The 21,466-nt window shown below is 39.5% G+C and overlaps 1 protein-coding gene across 2 annotated transcripts in view; it reads left to right on the top strand.

Moving 5' to 3' along the window:
* Positions 1 to 21,466, top strand: part of ca8 (carbonic anhydrase VIII) — a 31,149-nt gene that overhangs the window by 3,439 nt on the left and 6,244 nt on the right. Inside the window, exons 2-7 of one of the 2 annotated variants that reach the window (XM_062070792.1) lie at positions 3,624 to 3,809; positions 6,382 to 6,506; positions 10,900 to 10,995; positions 12,833 to 12,895; positions 14,152 to 14,200; positions 17,982 to 18,094. In XM_062070792.1, coding sequence (XP_061926776.1) covers positions 3,624 to 3,809; positions 6,382 to 6,506; positions 10,900 to 10,995; positions 12,833 to 12,895; positions 14,152 to 14,200; positions 17,982 to 18,094 — 632 coding nt within the window. Of the gene's footprint in view, positions 1 to 3,617; positions 3,810 to 6,381; positions 6,507 to 10,899; positions 10,996 to 12,832; positions 12,896 to 14,151; positions 14,201 to 17,981; positions 18,095 to 21,466 lie in introns of both variants that reach the window. The other variant, XM_062070791.1, reaches the window with a different exon arrangement.

Here is a 21,466-nt window from a genome sequence, read left to right as displayed (position 1 = left end):
GCGAGGTACATTTTCACTTGTTGCCTGGTGTGTGTGTTGAAATGTTTCAGCACATTGCTGGGATGTCCTCCTCTTGATGAAGTAGCCACCTAGCAGTTATTACAAGTAGTGCTGTTGCAATCGTTTCTCCTAAACTGTGCCGGTCATCTCTAGAGAGTTTCTTTTGCCCGGGTGCACATCTTTTTGCTTTCTGAGGTCACTACGCTCGTCACTCCCAACCACTGGCATCCATAAGGAAACTGTTGAAAAATTGGGAAGGAATTGACACGCTGGGAACTGGTTCTGGACAAGAAACGGTTTTCGATTCCCATCCCTACCTAGCGGGCATTTCGGAGGTCCTCTGACCCTTACCCTTTAGTTTCTAACACCTTTGAAAAGTCAAGTTCAGCATGCTGGACTTCAGTGAATCTTGACCAATGAATTCCCTTAGTGCTCACAAAGAGAAGAAATGCAATGCTAGTCCATATCGTAACGAGTTATGACTTTATGAAAACAACAAGCTGAAGAATGCTTGAATATCATCAGTCGCCGGGATTGTCCACATCGTAACGAGTTATGACTTTATGAAAACAACAAGCTGAAGAATGCTTCAATATCATCAGTTGCCAGGATTGTCCACATCGTAACGAGTTATGACTTTATGAAGACAACAAGCTGAAGAATGCTTGAATGTCGGCCTGATAGGAGAGCAACTGTGTGAATAGTTACTTCATTATCCCAACCGAAGGCCCCGCGAGCACAAATGTTTGTGCAGCCTTTCTTTTGCTACACTGAACGTATTCAGGCCTCCAGAAAACTGTTGACAAGACTTTGGTTGCTGAGGAAAGAGGGAATGCGAAGCCCCCCAAACTCTCCAATTCACTCACTGAGTCTGAGTCCGCTCTGGTTGCGTAGCACAAACTCTAACTCCTAGCCATGTTCATGTTCATGTTCATGTTCATGTTCATGTTCACCATGTGTTGCTACTTGGTACAATCTGAAGATGGAAACTGAAATGGCGGCTGGTGACTTGGACTGTTGGCAACAATGAGATTGCATAGTTGAGTAATGTAGTTGCTTTGACTTCTGCCTTTGATGCTGTGGATCACAGGGTACTGATTCATGGACTCAAATCTGACAAGGGGTTTTCTGGTGCTGTTCTCCAGTGGATTACGTTTCATATCAATGGAAGAACTTTTAAAGTTGATTTTACTGATGTCATGTGGAGTTGCCCAGGGATCTGTTCTGTTTTTGTTGTACCTGATTTCTCTTGCTCGGTCGACCCGTTAGTTTGAAGATGATATTCAACTCTATTGCTCCTTCAAATATTCAGAGTTTGACTTTTTATCTGAGTTCCTGGAATGTGTATCCTGTATCAATAACTGCTTGTCCTCAAATTTCCTTCAGATATATTCTAATAAAACGCAAACTCTGATCATTGCTCCCAATAAAAAGATCCCCCTGATCAAGAACTGCCTTGGTGTTCTGGGTGCATCAGTTAAAACCAGCCTCAGAAACCTTCAGCTTGTCACACAATCAGTCACACAAGTGTAACAAGACAACAAAATAATAAAAGACAAATGGGATAAGGAGTGAATTAAAGGCCGGTGCTGATTGACCTTCACATGTTCTTCTCTGGACACGGCAAGGACAAATTATATTTGTTGTGATGTCTCAGCACTTTTACTTTGAAGTACTGGACTACTGCTTGTGTTGCATGCTAGTTGTGCTAAGGCCATAGACTTGTAGTACAGGGGTGCATGCTAGTTGTGCTAAGGCCATAGCCTTGTAGTACAGGGGTGCATGCTAGTTGTGCTAAGGCCATAGACTTGTAGTATAGGGGTGCATGCTAGTTGTGCTAAGGCCATAGACTTGTAGTACAGGGGTGCATGCTAGTTGTGCTAAGGCCATAGACTTGTAGTACAGGGGTGCATGCTAGTTGTGCTAAGGCCATAGACTTGTAGTACAGGGGTGCATGCTAGTTGTGCTAAGGCCATAGACTTGTAGTATAGGGGTGCATGCTAGTTGTGCTAAGGCCATAGACTTGTAGTACAGGGGTGCATGCTAGTTGTGCTAAGGCCATAGACTTGTAGTACAGGGGTGCATGCTAGTTGTGCTAAGGCCATAGACTTGTAGTACAGGGGTGCATGCTAGTTGTGCTAAGGCCATAGACTTGTAGTACAGGGGTGCATGCTAGTTGTGCTAAGGCCATAGACTTGTACTACATGGGTGTCCAAAGGTTTTCAAACCTGTGACGCTTACAACAAATACAATGACGCAAGGAGCCAATTTGATGCAATCATGGTAGGTCAATGAGTGCCAAGTAGGGTTGTGCAGGGTACTTTATTAGTACCAGGGTACTTTATTAGTGCCAGGGTACTTTATTAGTACCAGGGTACTTTATCAGTGCCAGGGTACTTTATTAGTGCCAGGGTACTTTATTAGTACCAGGGTACTTTATTAGTAGCAGGGTACTTTATTAGTACCGGTGTACCGTACAACCCTAGTACCAAGCATTTTCATATTTGTGACAAAGCAAATAGTTGTTCATGTGTAACATGAGAAATGATCAATAAGTAGTTATTTGAAGTCTGGGAATATGTTGATGGCCAATAATACAATCATGTCAAAAAGCTCCCAGGCTGCACTTTAGACTATTTGCATGTCATAACTAACATTAGGTTGGTGACTGAAAGTAAGTAAGTGCTCTTGTGATACTGCTAAAGTTACTATTGCATGCTTATTTGGTCAATACACTATTTTTCAGACCATAGGGCGCACCGGATTATTAGGTGCATTAAAGGGGTCGTATAAAGACTTCCTACATAACATGTAATGGTGGTTCTTTGCTCAAAATGTTGCATAAATGATGTTTTACACATCATCTTCAAGTCGCTTTCTGACAGTCGCTTCAGGATGCGCCGTTTTTTTTACGTGCCTCCACTTGGACAGCGTCTTCTCCCCATCATCTTTGTTGTATTGGTAGTTTTTAGCTCTTCCATAGCGAGTCTACTGACAGATAAGTTAGAAGTACACGCTACTTTGTATTAGAAATGGCAATAACGAGAGGATAGAGGAAACGAAGGAGCTTATTGACTAAAATGGCAGACGCGCACACATTTTGGGGATTTATGCAGATCCCAAATACAGCAGGTACTAATCGGTAAGAAAAGTTGCTTTTGCATAATATTGTGAAACTAAACACCAGATAATGTCCCAGATAATAGGTGCCATTTTGCGGTCCTTATACACACCCCATAATAATACCATATGTTGAAGCACAGTACGTCTGACTATGTCAGCCGTAATTCTCCGACAATCCATCAAGCGGTGCGGCTTCATAGCTTACCAAAGTCGTACTCAAACATTTTGACAGACTTTTGAGTGCCGTGTGTAATGTTCTATATTCTCAATGGAACATCAACGTTTTGGTGTTGCTTGCTTACGGGTACTTGCAAGCGTCATTTACTGAACAAGTGGCACTCTGCAATCACACTTATCATTACACCATGTAGCACATAAAATAGCATTGAGGCCGGTAAGCACAAGCAGACTTGAAGTGAACATTACGGTAATGGAAGATGTTCCTCATATAAAAGAATCCTTGTTAAAAGGTGCAGGTGATGTTGCCCACACAGGTGTAGAGTGGGGACTCCATTTCCCAGCAGCCAACGGGGAGTACCAGTCCCCCATCAACCTCAACTCCAGGGAGGCTCAGTACGACCACACCCTGCTGGATGTACCTCTGGCATCCAACTATGTGGTGTGTCGCGACTGTGAGGTCATCAACGATGGACACGCCGTGCGCATTATTCTCAAGTCCAAGTCGGGTAAACACGCACACACACACACACACACACACACACACACACACACACACACACACACACACACACACACACACACACACACACACACACACACACACACACACACACACACCATACAGGTCAGTGTATGTTTTGGTCATTGAATTTGTATCACTTGAATGGCAATGGAGAAAACAAGAAGCGGCTAGTAAACAGAAACAAAAAACAGACCATATATATATATATATATATATATATATATATATATATATATATATATATATATATATATATATATATATATATATATATTTATATATAATGAATATAATTGGATATTGATAGTATGTAAAAGTTTGACTGCTACATTGTTTACTTCCATGACGACCTCCTTAAAGTTTTGTAATCAATCAGAAATATCAATCATCTAAAATATGTGCGGGGAGTGTTTTCAATTTTCCCATCATGCATTGTAATGGATTTAAATAGGGGTAATATTGAATTGTTTATGGTCCATGGACACTTTTTATAATATCCACAAAGTTCCGTGAGCAGGTTGTGTTGTGTGTGACCATGTGTGTTGACTCTTTGTGTTGGTTGGATGTATTTATTTTTTTTGCACCATGACTAGGGAAGGTTGTTTGCATTGGGACGTATAAGTAATTTGTCCTAAATTTGTCACATTGATGGCGACTAAAAAGCAGCATCAAAATCTGTCTTTTAAAAATGAAGACAATCTCATTGCAGGCACAATTCCTTATTGAACTCATGACGTTTTGCGGACCAAATTGAAAACGTCGGCGGGCCGCACTTTGTACACGCCTGATCTAGAATAAACTGTCACGAGCTAAGAGAGTGAGGAAGCACCTGACCTCTCGATGATGTAAACATTGGCAGACACACGTTAGCGCTTATAATAACAATATCACTAATACTTGTTAATATTCATAACAACAATATCACTAATACTTGTTAATATTCATAACAACAATATCACTAATACTTGTTAATATTCATAACAACAATATCATTAATACTTTGTAATATTCATAACAATAATATCACTTATACTTGTTAATATTCATAACAACAATATCACTAATACTTGTTAATATTCATAATAACAATATCACTAATACTTGTTAATATTCATAATAACAATATCACTTATACTTGTTAATATTCATAATAACAATATCACCAATGCTTTGTAATATTCATAACAACAATATCACTAATACTTGTTAATATTCATAACAACAATATCACCAATACTTTGTAATATTCATAACAACAATATCACTAATACTTGGTAATATTCACAACAACAATATCACTAATACTTGTTAATATTCATAATAACAATATCACTTATACTTGTTAATATTCATAATAACAATATCACCAATGCTTTGTAATATTCATAACAACAATATCACTTATACTTGTTAATATTCATAACAACAATATCACCAATACTTTGTAATATTCATAACAACAATATCACTAATACTTGTTAATATTCATAACAACAATATCACTAATACTTGTTAATATTCATAACAACAATATCACTAATACTTGTTAATATTCATAACAACAATATCACTAATACTTGTTAATATTCATAACAACAATATCACCAATACTTTGTAATATTCATAACAACAATATCACTAATACTTGTTAATATTCATAATAACAATATCATTAATACTTGTTAATATTCATAAGAACAATATCACTAATACTTGTTAATATTCATAACAACAATATCACCAATACTTTGTAATATTCATAACAACAATATCACTAATACTTGTTAATATTCATAATAACAATATCACTAATACTTGGTAATATTCATAATAACAATATCACTAATACTTGTTAATATTCATAATAACAATATCACTAATACTTGTTAATATTCATAACAACAATATCACCAATACTTTGTAATATTCATAACAACAATATCACCAATACTTTGTAATATTCACAATAACAATATCACTAATACTTGTTAATATTCAAGTCACCACATAATTAGAGTATTGTTGGCGCTATTTGGATGTTTTTGATTGTGTTTTATGGGCGGAATAGAGGACCTCCTATTGGCTCTGCTGTAAGCTGACTTTTATGTAGGAGTTAGAATGATTTTGAACGGTAGGAAAAAGTCCCAAAAAAGTGCAGTTCCCCTCTAAAACCGCTACTTCCGGTTTTGGTGTTGGACTATGAAAAAAAACCATCTGTTTTGGTCATTTTTTACAGTTTCTGTGGCTACGTGCGTAAAGATTGCTGTGGATGTCAGCCCTCATTGTGCCATGTCTGAAATCATGTATTTGTGGCGCTCCAAAGACATTTTATCCAGCTTCACACTCTCATGCACTCTTTTACTTTGAAAAGAAAAACTCTCAGTGTCTGCGAATGAAAAAAAAGAAATATATTTTGTTCTGTTTTTCCTTTTCTATTTTTTTGCTGTACGACACCAAAATCCCAATGCTTTGTTTTTTGAATTTTAAAATGAAATTGCAATTTTTGCTAGTCAATTTGCACACGGTGTGCTAAGTCCTGCTTGTGCCGTCCTCAGTGGTCAGCGGGGGTCCACTGCCTGCTGACCACGAGTATGAACTTCATGAGGTTCGCTTTCATTGGGGCAAGGAGAACCAGAGAGGATCCGAGCACACCGTCAACTTTAAGGCCTTTCCTATGGAGGTACACACACACACACACACACACACACACACACACACACACACACACACACACACACACACACACACACACACACACACACACACACACACACACACACACACACACACACACACACACACACACACACAGACAGACACACACACTTGGCCATGGAAGTGTCAGCATGAGCAGAAACCTTGAGAAAGCCCACAAAAAGCAGGTTGTGTGAAGTCTTTAGTGACTTTCCATCAAGGTTGTGGTGTAATGTCTGCTAAAAGTCTTGTTAAAGTTCACTCAACACAATCCTCCTTTGAACAGGAGCTGATGAAAAAGGGTTTAAAAATACATTCTGTGGCGTTGTAATGAAATGGCAGACATTTGTCACACTGCTAGTTAATGTGTTGATGTGTCCCTGAATGGGGCCACTTCATGGAGGTTCATTACATGCTTTTTTCTCACTCAATTTTGCAACACAACTTTTTTTGCACTTTATTTTTTGAACTGAATTTTTTGTACATCAAATTAGGCTGACAATTTCATTGAAACAAAAAATTGTACACAAAATGCGTACGTGTAAAAATTAAGTATATACAAATTGAGTGTGTAAAAATTGAGTGTATAAAAATTGAGTGTATACAAATTTAGTGTTTAAAAATTAAGTGTGTAAAAAATCAGTGTTTAAAAATTGAGTGTATAAAAATTTAGTACCGTATAAACAAATTCATAAAAAAATTCATTGCATACAAATTCAGTGTTTAAAAATTCAGTGTATAAAAAGTCAGTGTTTAAAAATTAAGTGTATAAAAATTTAGCATACAAAATTCAGTGTAAAAAACTTCATAAAAATTCAGTGTATACAAATTCAGTGTTTAAAAATTCAGTGTGTAAAAAAAAATCATTGTTTGAAAATTGAGTGTATAAAAATTTAGTACCATGTATACAAAATCATAAAAAAAATCAGTGGATACAAATTCAGTGTTTAAAAATTCAGTGTTTAAAAATGAAGTGTACAAACATTCAGCATGCAAAAATTCAGTGTATAAAAATTCAGTGTTTACAAATTAAGTGTATAAAAATTTAGCATACAAAATTCAGTGTACAAAAATTCATAAAAATTGAGTGCATACAAATTCAGTGTTTAAAAATTAAGTGTGTAAAAAATCAGTGTTTGAAAATTGAGTGTATAAAAATTTAGTACCGTATATACAAATTCATAAAAAAATTCAGTGTATACAAATTCAATGTTTAAAAATTCAGTGTATAAAAAGTCAGTGTTTAAAAATTAAGTGTATAAAAATGTAGCATACAAAATTCAGTGTACAAAAATTCATAAAAATTCAGTGTATACAAATTCAGTGTTTAAAAATTAAGTGTGTAAAAAAAAATCATTGTTTGAAAATTGAGTGTATAAAAATTTAGTACCATATATACAAAATCATAAAAAAAATCAGTGAATACAAATTCAGTGTATAAAAATTCAGTGTTTACAAATTAAGTGTATAAAAATTTAGCATACAAAATTCAGTGTACAAAAATTCATAAAAATTGAGTGTATACAAATTCAGTGTTTAAAAATTAAGTGTGTAAAAATCAGTGTTTGAAAATTGAGTGTATAAAAATTTAGTACCGTATATACAAATTCATAAAAAAATTCAGTGTATACAAATTCAGTGTTTAAAAATTCAGTGTATAAAAAGTCAGTGTTTAAAAATTAAGTGTATAAAAATGTAGCATACAAAATTCAGTGTACAAAAATTCATAAAAATTCAGTGTATACAAATTCAGTGTTTAAAAATTAAGTGTGTAAAAAAAATCATTGTTTGAAAATTGAGTGTATAAAAATTTAGTACCATATATACAAAATCATAAAAAAAAATCAGTGAATACAAATTCAGTGTATAAAAATTCAGTGTTTACAAATTAATTAAAAAAAATTCAGTGTGTACAAATTCAGTGTTTAAAAATTCAGTATACAAAGATTCCGTGAATAACAATTCAGAAAAAATCAGTGTAGACAAATTCAGTGTATAAAAATGAATTGTATACAAATTCAATGTTTAAAAATCAAGTGTGTACAAATTTAGTACCGTATATAAAAATTAATTAAAATAATTCAGTGTAAACAAATTCAGTGTTTAAAAAATCAGTGTATTCAAATTCAGTGTTTGAAAATTCTAATTTATTTTGACATAACCGCAAATCTGCTTTTGTAAATGTGAGTAATAATGGTGAGGTTAACAATAACACACCACACGTGGACATAAACGCACACTGGGGTCTCCAATTGTAAGTACTGTTTGTCCTGATTAGATGGACATGGTAGACCAGGACTTCCTGTGGCCATAAATGGGTTGCACTGTACTATATTTATGTAAATCCTTAATTAATAAAGCGCGATAGTGAAATAACTTTGGTTCTTTCTTTCTTTTTTCTTTATGTAAGCAGGTAAAAAAGTCATTGCGATTAAAATGTCTTTTACAAGAGTGACCTGGCCAAGATGGCAGCAAAACGAGTTTTCACCAACAAACAGTAGCAGTCACACACTATAGTTAAAAACACACATGACTAACAACATAATCATAAAATGATTCAATAAAAACATGTAGAGTGCCCAATAGAAACAGCTTCTCCATCCTTTAAAATGACCTGCAATTCCCCCAAAGGGATGATGAGTTCAGGTAGCCTCAGATCATTTTGTAATTCCATAACCATGGAACAGAGAATCTGAAGTCTTCTATTTAAAGCCAGACTTGTGTTGGCTGGAGGAACCAACACACCAACGATGTCCTGTGACCCCAAACTGTAGCGACTGGAGTGTCTACGCATACAAGAACATAAATACGAGGGAACCAGACCAAGAAGGGATTGATGTATAAAAGCACCCCAGGTTATATAAATATAACAAGGTTGCTACAAGCAGTAATTCTTGTTGCATCAAGACTCAAACTTCAAATGACTGACAGGTTTGAAATAATACACACATAACACCTGCTTTCAGGACTATGTGATGAGCTTGATGAGTTGATGTTTGACTAAGTCAGGTTCTATGCAGAAAGTCAGTAAGTATCCAGGAAACTTGCATCAAACACTTCTTCATCCTGAGCACATTCCACTTATTCAGTGGTGGGTCTGAACGTCTGAAGGTCAGACAAACAAACTAAACATTTTATACATAATACAGCCTGGTGGATGGAGTTTATGAGCGGAAACGAGTTTATCATTGAAATCATTTCATTAAAGCACATATTGAGAGAGTAGGTCGTAGTAGAAATAGTATTTGTAGTAGCAGTGAATCTTCTTTGATAATCTTGAGAGAATTGTATGTTATGATTATAATGAGTAGTCCTAAATTGTTTACTAATAAAGTGTAGGACTGGGTACCATTCACATTTCAACCAATACGGTACCAATGCCCGGTACCTGGAGTATTCAGCGGTTGCAATTTTTGGTACTTTTGTGTGTGTTAAAACACATTATTTTTGATAATAAAATACATTTTTATTGCAACATTTAGAAATGAGCTGATTATGATAACTACTGTTTTATTATCCAAGTCCAGTGGTGTACAGTTTATGGTGTCTTGGGCAGTCAGGTCAGACTTTACTGAGTCTAGTATTATGTTGTGCCCTAAAAAGTGTTAATACCATTATTATTGTGCTTTTAACGCACCAGCTGTTTGATTGTAAAGTCCATCTTAGTTGTAGTTTGCATTAACAACTTTGGAGGTGTTGAAATCGCCATGTAAAATTGCTAATGCTAATCAGTAGCATGTCAGTAGCAAAGCTAATGCATATTAGCATCAAGCTTGCGCATTTATTTGGCAAAGTGTAGCCTTACTTTACCTACCGTGGAGCATTTTTTGTTTGAGTTTCTTAGTTGGCATTGAAAATAGCAACATTACCAGGAGGTAGTTTGACGTCAGGCGCAACCCAGGTACTGAAATATGGCACTGTTGGATTTTAATACAATGGTACCTCAGTTTTCCTTAGTAATCCATTCTAAAAGGTCAGACTTACACCGATTAGTACGAAACACGAAGCAACTTTTCCCATAAGAAGGATGAGATTGTCGTGCCGACAACAGAATACCAAATTTGCCAAACATTTTGACCGAAAACGGAATCATCGAAAAGATGTGCGTACAAAAAGTGTACTTGGTGTCATTGAGAGCATAAACTGGATGGATGCATTGGATACAAAGTTGTGTTTAAGAGAATATTTGTGGGGAAGAGGGTCCTTAGCTCTGATCGGATTCTTAAAGGTCCGTGGCTCAACAAAGCTTAGGTACCATCGGTCAAGATCTGTGGTCAGGTCTGAAATGTCTTAGATAAGAGTCTTAAGTCAACAGCAGCTGCCCACTTTGGGTCATTACTGTTCTGCACACCTGTTGACAACAACAATTCACCTTGTAGCTCCATCTGATCCACTGGAACAGCACCCTGTTCAACTCCCTGGAGGACGCTCTGGCCAAGAACAATGGAGTCCTCATCGTTGCTCTTTTCGTGCAGGTACGTACAACTCATGACAACAACGGAGATTTGAAATGGCTTCCAGCTGCACCGCTGAACAAACTTCTTCAAGCAACAACCCAGCAGGCACAAGACATTGATACAACCTTCATTACACGTACATGCCCTTTAAAACTGACTCTGAAACCATTTTCTACCGCTTGTCCCTTTCGGGGTCCACAATACAAAATAGTTGTATTTGTACATTGAGACAACGTTGGTGTCTAACGTTGGATCCACCTTGTTGGTTGGGAAATGACCACATTTCAATGTCAAATCAACGTCAGAACCCAACATTGATTAAATGTCGTCAAAAAGCATGTTGTTTCAACGTTGTATTTGTGTTGTAGAATATTGGTTTGATTGATTGAGACTTTTATTAGTAGGTTGCACAGTGAAGTACATATTCCGTACAATTGACCACTAAATGGTAACACCCGAATAAGTTTTTCAACTTGTTTAAGTCGGGGTCCACTTAAATGGATTCATGATACAGATATATACTATCATATATACTATCATCATAATACAGTCATCACACAAGATAATCACATTGAATTATTTACATTATTTACAATCAGGGGTGTGGAGGGGGTGGGGGGGGGGGGGGTATGGACATCAAGTAGTGGACATAGAGAGAGAGAGAGAGAGAGAGAGAGAGAGAGAGAGAGAGAGAGATCAGAAGGCATAAGAAAAAGAAAAAGTATCTGCATTTGATTGTTTACATTTGATTATTAGCAATCCGGGGAGGGTGTTAGTTTAGGGTTGTAGCTGCCTGGAGGTGAACTTTTATTGCGGTTTTGAAGGAGGATAGAGATGCCCTTTCTTTTATACCTGTTGGGAGTGCATTCCACATTGATGTGGCATAGAAAGAGAATGAGTTAAGACCTTTGTTAGTTCGGAATCTGGGTTTAACGTGGTTAGTGGAGCTCCCCCTGGTGTTGTGGTTATGGCGGTCATTTACGTTAAGGAAGTAGTTTGACATGTACTTCGGTATCAGGGAGGTGTAGCGGATTTTATAGACTAGGCTCAGTGCAAGTTGTTTAACTCTGTCCTCCACCTTGAGCCAGCCCACTTTAGAGAAGTGGGTAGGAGTGAGGTGGGATCTGGGGTGGAGGTCTAGAAGTAACCTGACTAGCTTGTTCTGAGATGTTTGGAGTTTAGATTTGAGGGTTTTGGAGGTGCTAGGGTACCAGGAGGTGCATGCGTAATGGAAAAAGGGTTGAACGAGAGTTCCCGCCAGAATCCTCAAGGTGCTTTTGTTGACCAGAGAGGAGATTCTGTAGAGAAATCTCGTTCGTTGGTTAACCTTTTTGATTACCTTGGTTGCCATTTTATCACAGGAAAGGTTAGCCTCTAGAATGGAACCTAGGTAGGTGACCTCATCTTTCCTGGTGAAAGATGAGGTTGGGAAATAACTAGATTTCAATGGTCAAATCAAGGTCAGAACCCAACATTGATTAAACGTCAGTAAAAAACATGTTGTTTCAATGTTGTATTTGTGTTGTAGAATATTGGTTGGAAAATAACCAAATTTCAATGTCAAATCAAGGTCAGAACCCAACATTGGTTGTGAAAAAGCATGTTGTTTTTAAAGGTTGTATTTGTGTTGAATGTCTTGTGCCTGCTGGGAATATACATTGTCCAACTGTACCTGCACTTAGTTTCATCAGGGACATTTTATAGAATGATAGTTTCCCTTCCTCCAATTGTTGAAGTAGTGTTTGTGCGAGGAAGCCAGCATGTTTTCACTTGGTGATTAGCTGGAATGATCCGTGGTCTCTAAAACAATACAGGCTTTCTCTGGTCACCCTTCCAATGTAAAATGTGCCAACAGATCGGCAAGGAGCATCTGGGTCTGAAAGCCATCACCGAGGTTCTGCAGGACCTGCAGTACAAGGTGAGATCAGTGGCACTAGTAGTACATCAGGGATATATCGTTTTGGGGACCGCATTTCTAGAAAGCTAAGGACCGGACTTCTCCTTTCACTATTTGTCTTATTTTGTATATTCCGGAAAAGCAGCGGTAGATATTTATTTTGTCAGTTACAGGAGCACTCTGCTGTTTTTAAGGACTGTCTGTAAAATAGCCGGTCAAAGATCATCTCTAGGACCGCACTTTAGTGTTTTTCAGAGTCTGTTTTTTGCACGGAACTGGCGGGCCAGCAGTTGAAGAGCCCAAATGATGAAAAAGAGAGGACCTAAGATGGAGCCTTGAGGAACACCACTAGTATGAGTAAAGAACAAATAACTACTGACTGCATTTGAGGCTCAGTGGGTAGATTGTCCGTCTTGTAACCTGAGGGTTGCTGGTTCAATCCCAGTCTGGTGAGCACATGTTGAGGTGTTCCTAAGCAAGATACAAAACCCCTCGCTGCTCCTGGTAGGTCGTGGTTAGTGCCTTGCACAGCAGCTTCTGCCATCACTGTTCTACAATTGAGTTGTTCTAAAAAAAAAAGCCTCTTCTATTGTGTGGATCTGTGGCTACGCACATCTCGGTAGTTAAGACTTAAACTACCGTACTTGAGTAGAGTTGAAGCTTATTTGATGGCATGACTCCTGATTGAACAACAAGCTACAGCAACACCTTCGTGACATGAAACACGTCAGGAAAAACAAGTGTCAAAAAGGAGAGGACTTAAAGGGGAGCCTTGAGGAGCGCCTCAGTCATGTTCAAGTTCAAGTACCAATGATAGTCACACACACACTAGGTGTGGTGAAATTTGTCCTCTGCATTTCACCCATCCCCTTGTTCACCCCCTGGGAGGTGAGGGGAGCAGTGGGCAGCAGCGGTGCCGCGCCCGGGAATCATTTTGGTGATTTAACCCCCAATTCCAACCCTTGATGCTGAGTGCCGAGCAGGGAGGTAATGGCTCCCATTTTTATAGTCTTTGGTATGACTTCAATCACAACTTTAGAACCCCAGTCTTCCATGTTTGCTAGCAAGGTAAAAAGGTCAATGCAAGGATCTGTCAATGTGTTCCCGCTTGTCCAAGCTCCTCTACACAACAGGTGCACTCTGCTCTTTTTAGGAATTTGCTGCAAAAATGGTCGTCTCCCAAGTTTTGAACTGAACTCGATGTCATTGCTGGCTGGGATTTGATGATGCAGCTTTGAAAGCTAACAAATAAACATTGTGCTCTGTATTTCCATCAGGGGAAAAGCAAGATCATACCCTGCTTCAACCCCAACACTCTCCTGCCTGGTAAGCATAACATCATGTCATAATACCCTGCTTCAACCCTGCCTGGTAAGCATAACATCATGTCATAATACCCTGCTTCAACCCCAACACTCTCCTGCCTGGTAAACATAACATCATGTCATAATACCCTGCTTCAACCCCAACACTCTCCTGCCTGGTAAACATAACATCATGTCATAATACCCTGCTTCAACCCCAACACTCTCCTGCCTGGTAAGCATAACATCATGTCATAATACCCTGCTTCAACCCTGCCTGGTAAACATAACATCATGTCATAATACCCTGCTTCAACCCCAACACTCTCCTGCCTGGTAAACATAACATCATGTCATAATACCCTGCTTCAACCCTGCCTGGTAAACATAACATCATGTCATAATACCCTGCTTCAACCCCGCCTGGTAAGCATAACATCATGTCATAATACCCTGCTTCAACCCTGCCTGGTAAACATAACATCATGTCATAATACCCTGCTTCAACCCCAACACTCTCCTGCCTGGTAAGCATAACATCATGTCATAATACCCTGCTTCAACCCCAACACTCTCCTGCCTGGTAAGCATAACATCATGTCATAATACCCTGCTTCAACCCTGCCTGGTAAACATAACATCATGTCATAATACCCTGCTTCAACCCCAACACTCTCCTGCCTGGTAAACATAACATCATGTCATAATACCCTGCTTCAACCCCGCCTGGTAAACATAACATCATGTCATAATACCCTGCTTCAACCCTGCCTGGTAAACATAACATCATGTCATAATACCCTGCTTCAACCCCAACACTCTCCTGCCTGGTAAACATAACATCATGTCATAATACCCTGCTTCAACCCCGCCTGGTAAACATAACATCATGTCATAATACCCTGCTTCAACCCCGCCTGGTAAACATAACATCATGTCATAATACCCTGCTTCAACCCTGCCTGGTAAACATAACATCATGTCATAATACCCTGCTTCAACCCCAACACTCTCCTGCCTGGTAAACATAACATCATGTCATAATACCCTGCTTCAACCCTGCCTGGTAAACATAACATCATGTCATAATACCCTGCTTCAACCCCAACACTCTCCTGCCTGGTAAACATAACATCATGTCATAATACCCTGCTTCAACCCTGCCTGGTAAACATAACATCATGTCATAATACCCTGCTTCAACCCTGCCTGGTAAACATAACATCATGTCATAATACCCTGCTTCAACCCCAACACTCTCCTGCCTGGTAAACATAACATCATGTCATAATACCCTGCTTCAACCCCGCCTGGTAAACATAACATCATGTCATAATACCCTGCTTCAACCCCGCCTGGTAAACATAACATCATGTCATAATACCCTGCTTCAACCCTGCCTGGTAAACATAACATCATGTCATAATACCCTGCTTCAACCCTGCCTGGTAAACATAACATCATGTCATAATACCCTGCTTCAACCCCAACACTCTCCTGCCTGGTAAACATAACATCATGTCATAATACCCTGCTTCAACCCCAACACTCTCCTGCCTGGTAAACATAACATCATGTCATAATACCCTGCTTCAACCCTGCCTGGTAAACATAACATCATGTCATAATACCCTGCTTCAACCCTGCCTGGTAAACATAACATCATGTCATAATACCCTGCTTCAACCCTGCCTGGTAAACATAACATCATGTCATAATACCCTGCTTCAACCCCAACACTCTCCTGCCTGGTAAACATAACATCATGTCATAATACCCTGCTTCAACCCCGCCTGGTAAACATAACATCATGTCATAATACCCTGCTTCAACCCTGCCTGGTAAACATAACATCATGTCATAATACCCTGCTTCAACCCTGCCTGGTAAACATAACATCATGTCATAATACCCTGCTTCAACCCCAACACTCTCCTGCCTGGTAAACATAACATCATGTCATAATACCCTGCTTCAACCCCAACACTCTCCTGCCTGGTAAACATAACATCATGTCATAATACCCTGCTTCAACCCTGCCTGGTAAACATAACATCATGTCATAATACCCTGCTTCAACCCTGCCTGGTAAACATAACATCATGTCATAATACCCTGCTTCAACCCTGCCTGGTAAACATAACATCATGTCATAATACCCTGCTTCAACCCCAACACTCTCCTGCCTGGTAAGCATAACATCATGTCATAATACCCTGCTTCAACCCCAACACTCTCCTGCCTGGTAAACATAACATCATGTCATAATACCCTGCTTCAACCCCGCCTGGTAAACATAACATCATGTCATAATACCCTGCTTCAACCCTGCCTGGTAAACATAACATCATGTCATAATACCCTGCTTCAACCCTGCCTGGTAAACATAACATCATGTCATAATACCCTGCTTCAACCCTGCCTGGTAAACATAACATCATGTCATAATACCCTGCTTCAACCCTGCCTGGTAAACATAACATCATGTCATAATACCCTGCTTCAACCCCAACACTCTCCTGCCTGGTAAACATAACATCATGTCATAATACCCTGCTTCAACCCCGCCTGGTAAACATAACATCATGTCATAATACCCTGCTTCAACCCTGCCTGGTAAACATAACATCATGTCATAATACCCTGCTTCAACCCTGCCTGGTAAACATAACATCATGTCATAATACCCTGCTTCAACCCCGCCTGGTAAACATAACATCATGTCATAATACCCTGCTTCAACCCTGCCTGGTAAGCATAACATCATGTCATAATACCCTGCTTCAACCCTGCCTGGTAAACATAACATCATGTCATAATACCCTGCTTCAACCCTGCCTGGTAAACATAACATCATGTCATAATACCCTGCTTCAACCCCGCCTGGTAAACATAACATCATGTCATAATACCCTGCTTCAACCCCGCCTGGTAAACATAACATCATGTCATAATACCCTGCTTCAACCCCAACACTCTCCTGCCTGGTAAGCATAACATCATGTCATAATACCCTGCTTCAACCCCAACACTCTCCTGCCTGGTAAACATAACATCATGTCATAATACCCTGCTTCAACCCCGCCTGGTAAACATAACATCATGTCATAATACCCTGCTTCAACCCTGCCTGGTAAACATAACATCATGTCATAATACCCTGCTTCAACCCTGCCTGGTAAACATAACATCATGTCATAATACCCTGCTTCAACCCTGCCTGGTAAACATAACATCATGTCATAATACCCTGCTTCAACCCTGCCTGGTAAACATAACATCATGTCATAATACCCTGCTTCAACCCCAACACTCTCCTGCCTGGTAAACATAACATCATGTCATAATACCCTGCTTCAACCCCGCCTGGTAAACATAACATCATGTCATAATACCCTGCTTCAACCCCGCCTGGTAAACATAACATCATGTCATAATACCCTGCTTCAACCCTGCCTGGTAAACATAACATCATGTCATAATACCCTGCTTCAACCCCAACACTCTCCTGCCTGGTAAACATAACATCATGTCATAATACCCTGCTTCAACCCCACCTGGTAAACATAACATCATGTCATAATACCCTGCTTCAACCCCGCCTGGTAAACATAACAATAACATCATCTCATGGACCATTTTCCCTCACTTCCCTTCCTATTTACATGTATTGATTGTTGATGTCCTAACTACAAACAACTATTATAAAGAATGTCATCATGGCTCCTCATCAATCATTTAGGAACATTATTCATTAGGGGTGGGGAAAAAAATGGATTTTCAGATTGATGGTGTGTCCTCAGACCCGCTACTGAGAGACTACTGGGTGTATCAAGGATCTCTGACAACACCGCCCTGTAGTGAGAACGTGACCTGGATCCTCTATCGCTACCCTCTCACCATATCACAGTTGCAGGTAATGACCTGCAGGTGTCCTCGGTCTTCCCAGCGATGAAGAATGATATTCTAACAGCTTTTGTTTACTATTCCACGCTCAAACTAACACCATGTGAGTCAACATGGCCTGAAGACGATGTCTATTTACATATTTATTTACATATGTCAGGACTTCTTTCATTTTCTGTTTACAATATGCTGCATGTCATTCAAAAACTAGTTACTGGGCATCAAATGGCCCCAGGTATGAAACCTGATCTATGGCAGTGTTTCTTCCTGATCTATGGCAGTGTTTCTTCCTGATCTATGGCAGTGTTTCTTCCTGATCTATGGCAGTGTTTCTTCCTGATCTATGGCAGTGTTTCTTCCTGATCTATGGCAGTGTTTCTTCCTGATCTATGGCAGTGTTTCTTCCTGATCTATGGCAGTGTTTCTTCCTGATCTATGGCAGTGTTTCTTCCTGATCTATGGCAGTGTTTCTTCCTGATCTATGGCAGTGTTTCTTCCTGATCTATGGCAGTGTTTCTTCCTGATCTATGGCAGTGTTTCTTCCTGATCTATGGCAGTGTTTCTTCCTGATCTATGGCAGTGTTTCTTCCTGATCTATGGCAGTGTTTCTTCCTGATCTATGGCAGTGTTTCTTCCTGATCTGTGGCAGTGTTTCTTCCTGATCTATGGCAGTGTTTCTTCCTGATCTATGGCAGTGTTTCTTCCTGATCTATGGCAGTGTTTCTTCCTGATCTATGGCAGTGTTTCTTCCTGATCTATGGCAGTGTTTCTTCCTGATCTATGGCAGTGTTTCTTCCTGATCTATGGCAGTGTTTCTTCCTGATCTATGGCAGTGTTTCTTCCTGATCTATGGCAGTGTTTCTTCCTGATCTATGGCAGTGTTTCTTCCTGATCTATGGCAGTGTTTCTTCCTGATCTGTGGCAGTGTTTCTTCCTGATCTATGGCAGTGTTTCTTCCTGATCTATGGCAGTGTTTCTTCCTGATCTATGGCAGTGTTTCTTCCTGATCTATGGCAGTGTTTCTTCCTGATCTATGGCAGTGTTTCTTCCTGATCTATGGCAGTGTTTCTTCCTGATCTATGGCAGTGTTTCTTCCTGATCTATGGCAGTGTTTCTTCCTGATCTATGGCAGTGTTTCTTCCTGATCTATGGCAGTGTTTCTTCCTGATCTATGGCAGTGTTTCTTCCTGATCTATGGCAGTGTTTCTTCCTGATCTATGGCAGTGTTTCTTCCTGATCTATGGCAGTGTTTCTTCCTGATCTGTGGCAGTGTTTCTTCCTGATCTATGGCAGTGTTTCTTCCTGATCTATGGCAGTGTTTCTTCCTGATCTATGGCAGTGTTTCTTCCTGATCTATGGCAGTGTTTCTTCCTGATCTATGGCAGTGTTTCTTCCTGATCTATGGCAGTGTTTCTTCCTGATCTATGGCAGTGTTTCTTCCTGATCTATGGCAGTGTTTCTTCCTGATCTATGGCAGTGTTTCTTCCTGATCTATGGCAGTGTTTCTTCCTGATCTATGGCAGTGTTTCTTCCTGATCTATGGCAGTGTTTCTTCCTGATCTATGGCAGTGTTTCTTCCTGATCTATGGCAGTGTTTCTTCCTGATCTATGGCAGTGTTTCTTCCTGATCTATGGCAGTGTTTCTTCCTGATCTATGGCAGTGTTTCTTCCTGATCTATGGCAGTGTTTCTTCCTGATCTATGGCAGTGTTTCTTCCTGATCTATGGCAGTGTTTCTTCCTGATCTATGGCAGTGTTTCTTCCTGATCTATGGCAGTGTTTCTTCCTGGTCTATGGCAGTGTTTCTTCCTGATCTATGGCAGTGTTTCTTCCTGATCTGTGGCAGTGTTTCTTCCTGATCTATGGCAGTGTTTCTTCCTGACATATGGCAGTGTTTCTTCCTGATCTATGGCAGTGTTTCTTCCTGATCTATGGCAGTGTTTCTTCCTGATATATGGCAGTGTTTTTTCCTAATCTATGGCAGTGTTTCTTCCTGATCTATGGCAGTGTTTCTTCCTGATATATGGCAGTGTTTCTTCCTGATCTATGGCAGTGTTTCTTCCTGATATATGGCAGTGTTTCTTCCTGATCTATGGCAGTGTTTCTTCCTGATCTATGGCAGTGTTTCTTCCTGATCTATGGCAGTGTTTCTTCCTGATCTATGGCAGTGTTTCTTCCTGATCTGTGGCAGTGTTTCTTCCTGATCTATGGCAGTGTTTCTTCCTGATCTATGGCAGTGTTTCTTCCTGATATATGGCAGTGTTTCTTCCTGATCTATGGCAGTGTTTCTTCCTGATCTATGGCAGTGTTTCTTCCTGATATATGGCAGTGTTTCTTCCTAATCTATGGCAGTGTTTCTTCCTGATCTATGGCAGTGTTTCTTCCTGATATATGGCAGTGTTTCTTCCTGATCTATGGCAGTGTTTCTTCCTGATATATGGCAGTGTTTCTTCCTGATCTATGGCAGTGTTTCTTCCTGATCTATGGCAGTGTTTCTTCCTGATCTATGGCAGTGTTTCTTCCTGATCTATGGCAGTGTTTCTTCCTGATCTGTGGCAGTGTTTCTTCCTGATATATGGCAGTGTTTCTTCCTGATCTATGGCAGTGTTTCTTCCTGATATATGGCAGTGTTTCTTCCTGATCTATGGCAGTGTTTCTTCCTGATATATGGCAGTGTTTCTTCCTGATCTATGGCAGTGTTTCTTCCTGATCTATGGCAGTGTTTCTTCCTGATCTATGGCAGTGTTTCTTCCTGATCTATGGCAGTGTTTCTTCCTGATCTGTGGCAGTGTTTCTTCCTGATCTATGGCAGTGTTTCTTCCTGATCTATGGCAGTGTTTCTTCCTGATCTATGGCAGTGTTTCTTCCTGATCTATGGCAGTGTTTCTTCCTGATCTATGGCAGTGTTTCTTCCTGATCTATGGCAGTGTTTCTTCCTGATCTATGGCAGTGTTTCTTCCTGATCTATGGCAGTGTTTCTTCCTGATCTATGGCAGTGTTTCTTCCTGGTCTATGGCAGTGTTTCTTCCTGATCTATGGCAGTGTTTCTTCCTGATCTGTGGCAGTGTTTCTTCCTGATCTATGGCAGTGTTTCTTCCTGACATATGGCAGTGTTTCTTCCTGATCTATGGCAGTGTTTCTTCCTGATCTATGGCAGTGTTTCTTCCTGATATATGGCAGTGTTTTTTCCTAATCTATGGCAGTGTTTCTTCCTGATCTATGGCAGTGTTTCTTCCTGATATATGGCAGTGTTTCTTCCTGATCTATGGCAGTGTTTCTTCCTGATATATGGCAGTGTTTCTTCCTGATCTATGGCAGTGTTTCTTCCTGATCTATGGCAGTGTTTCTTCCTGATCTATGGCAGTGTTTCTTCCTGATCTATG

This window comes from Entelurus aequoreus, linkage group LG14 (assembly GCF_033978785.1).
Source record: "Entelurus aequoreus isolate RoL-2023_Sb linkage group LG14, RoL_Eaeq_v1.1, whole genome shotgun sequence".
Classification (NCBI taxonomy): domain Eukaryota; kingdom Metazoa; phylum Chordata; class Actinopteri; order Syngnathiformes; family Syngnathidae; genus Entelurus; species Entelurus aequoreus.
This window is presented reverse-complemented; position numbering and strand designations above follow the sequence as displayed.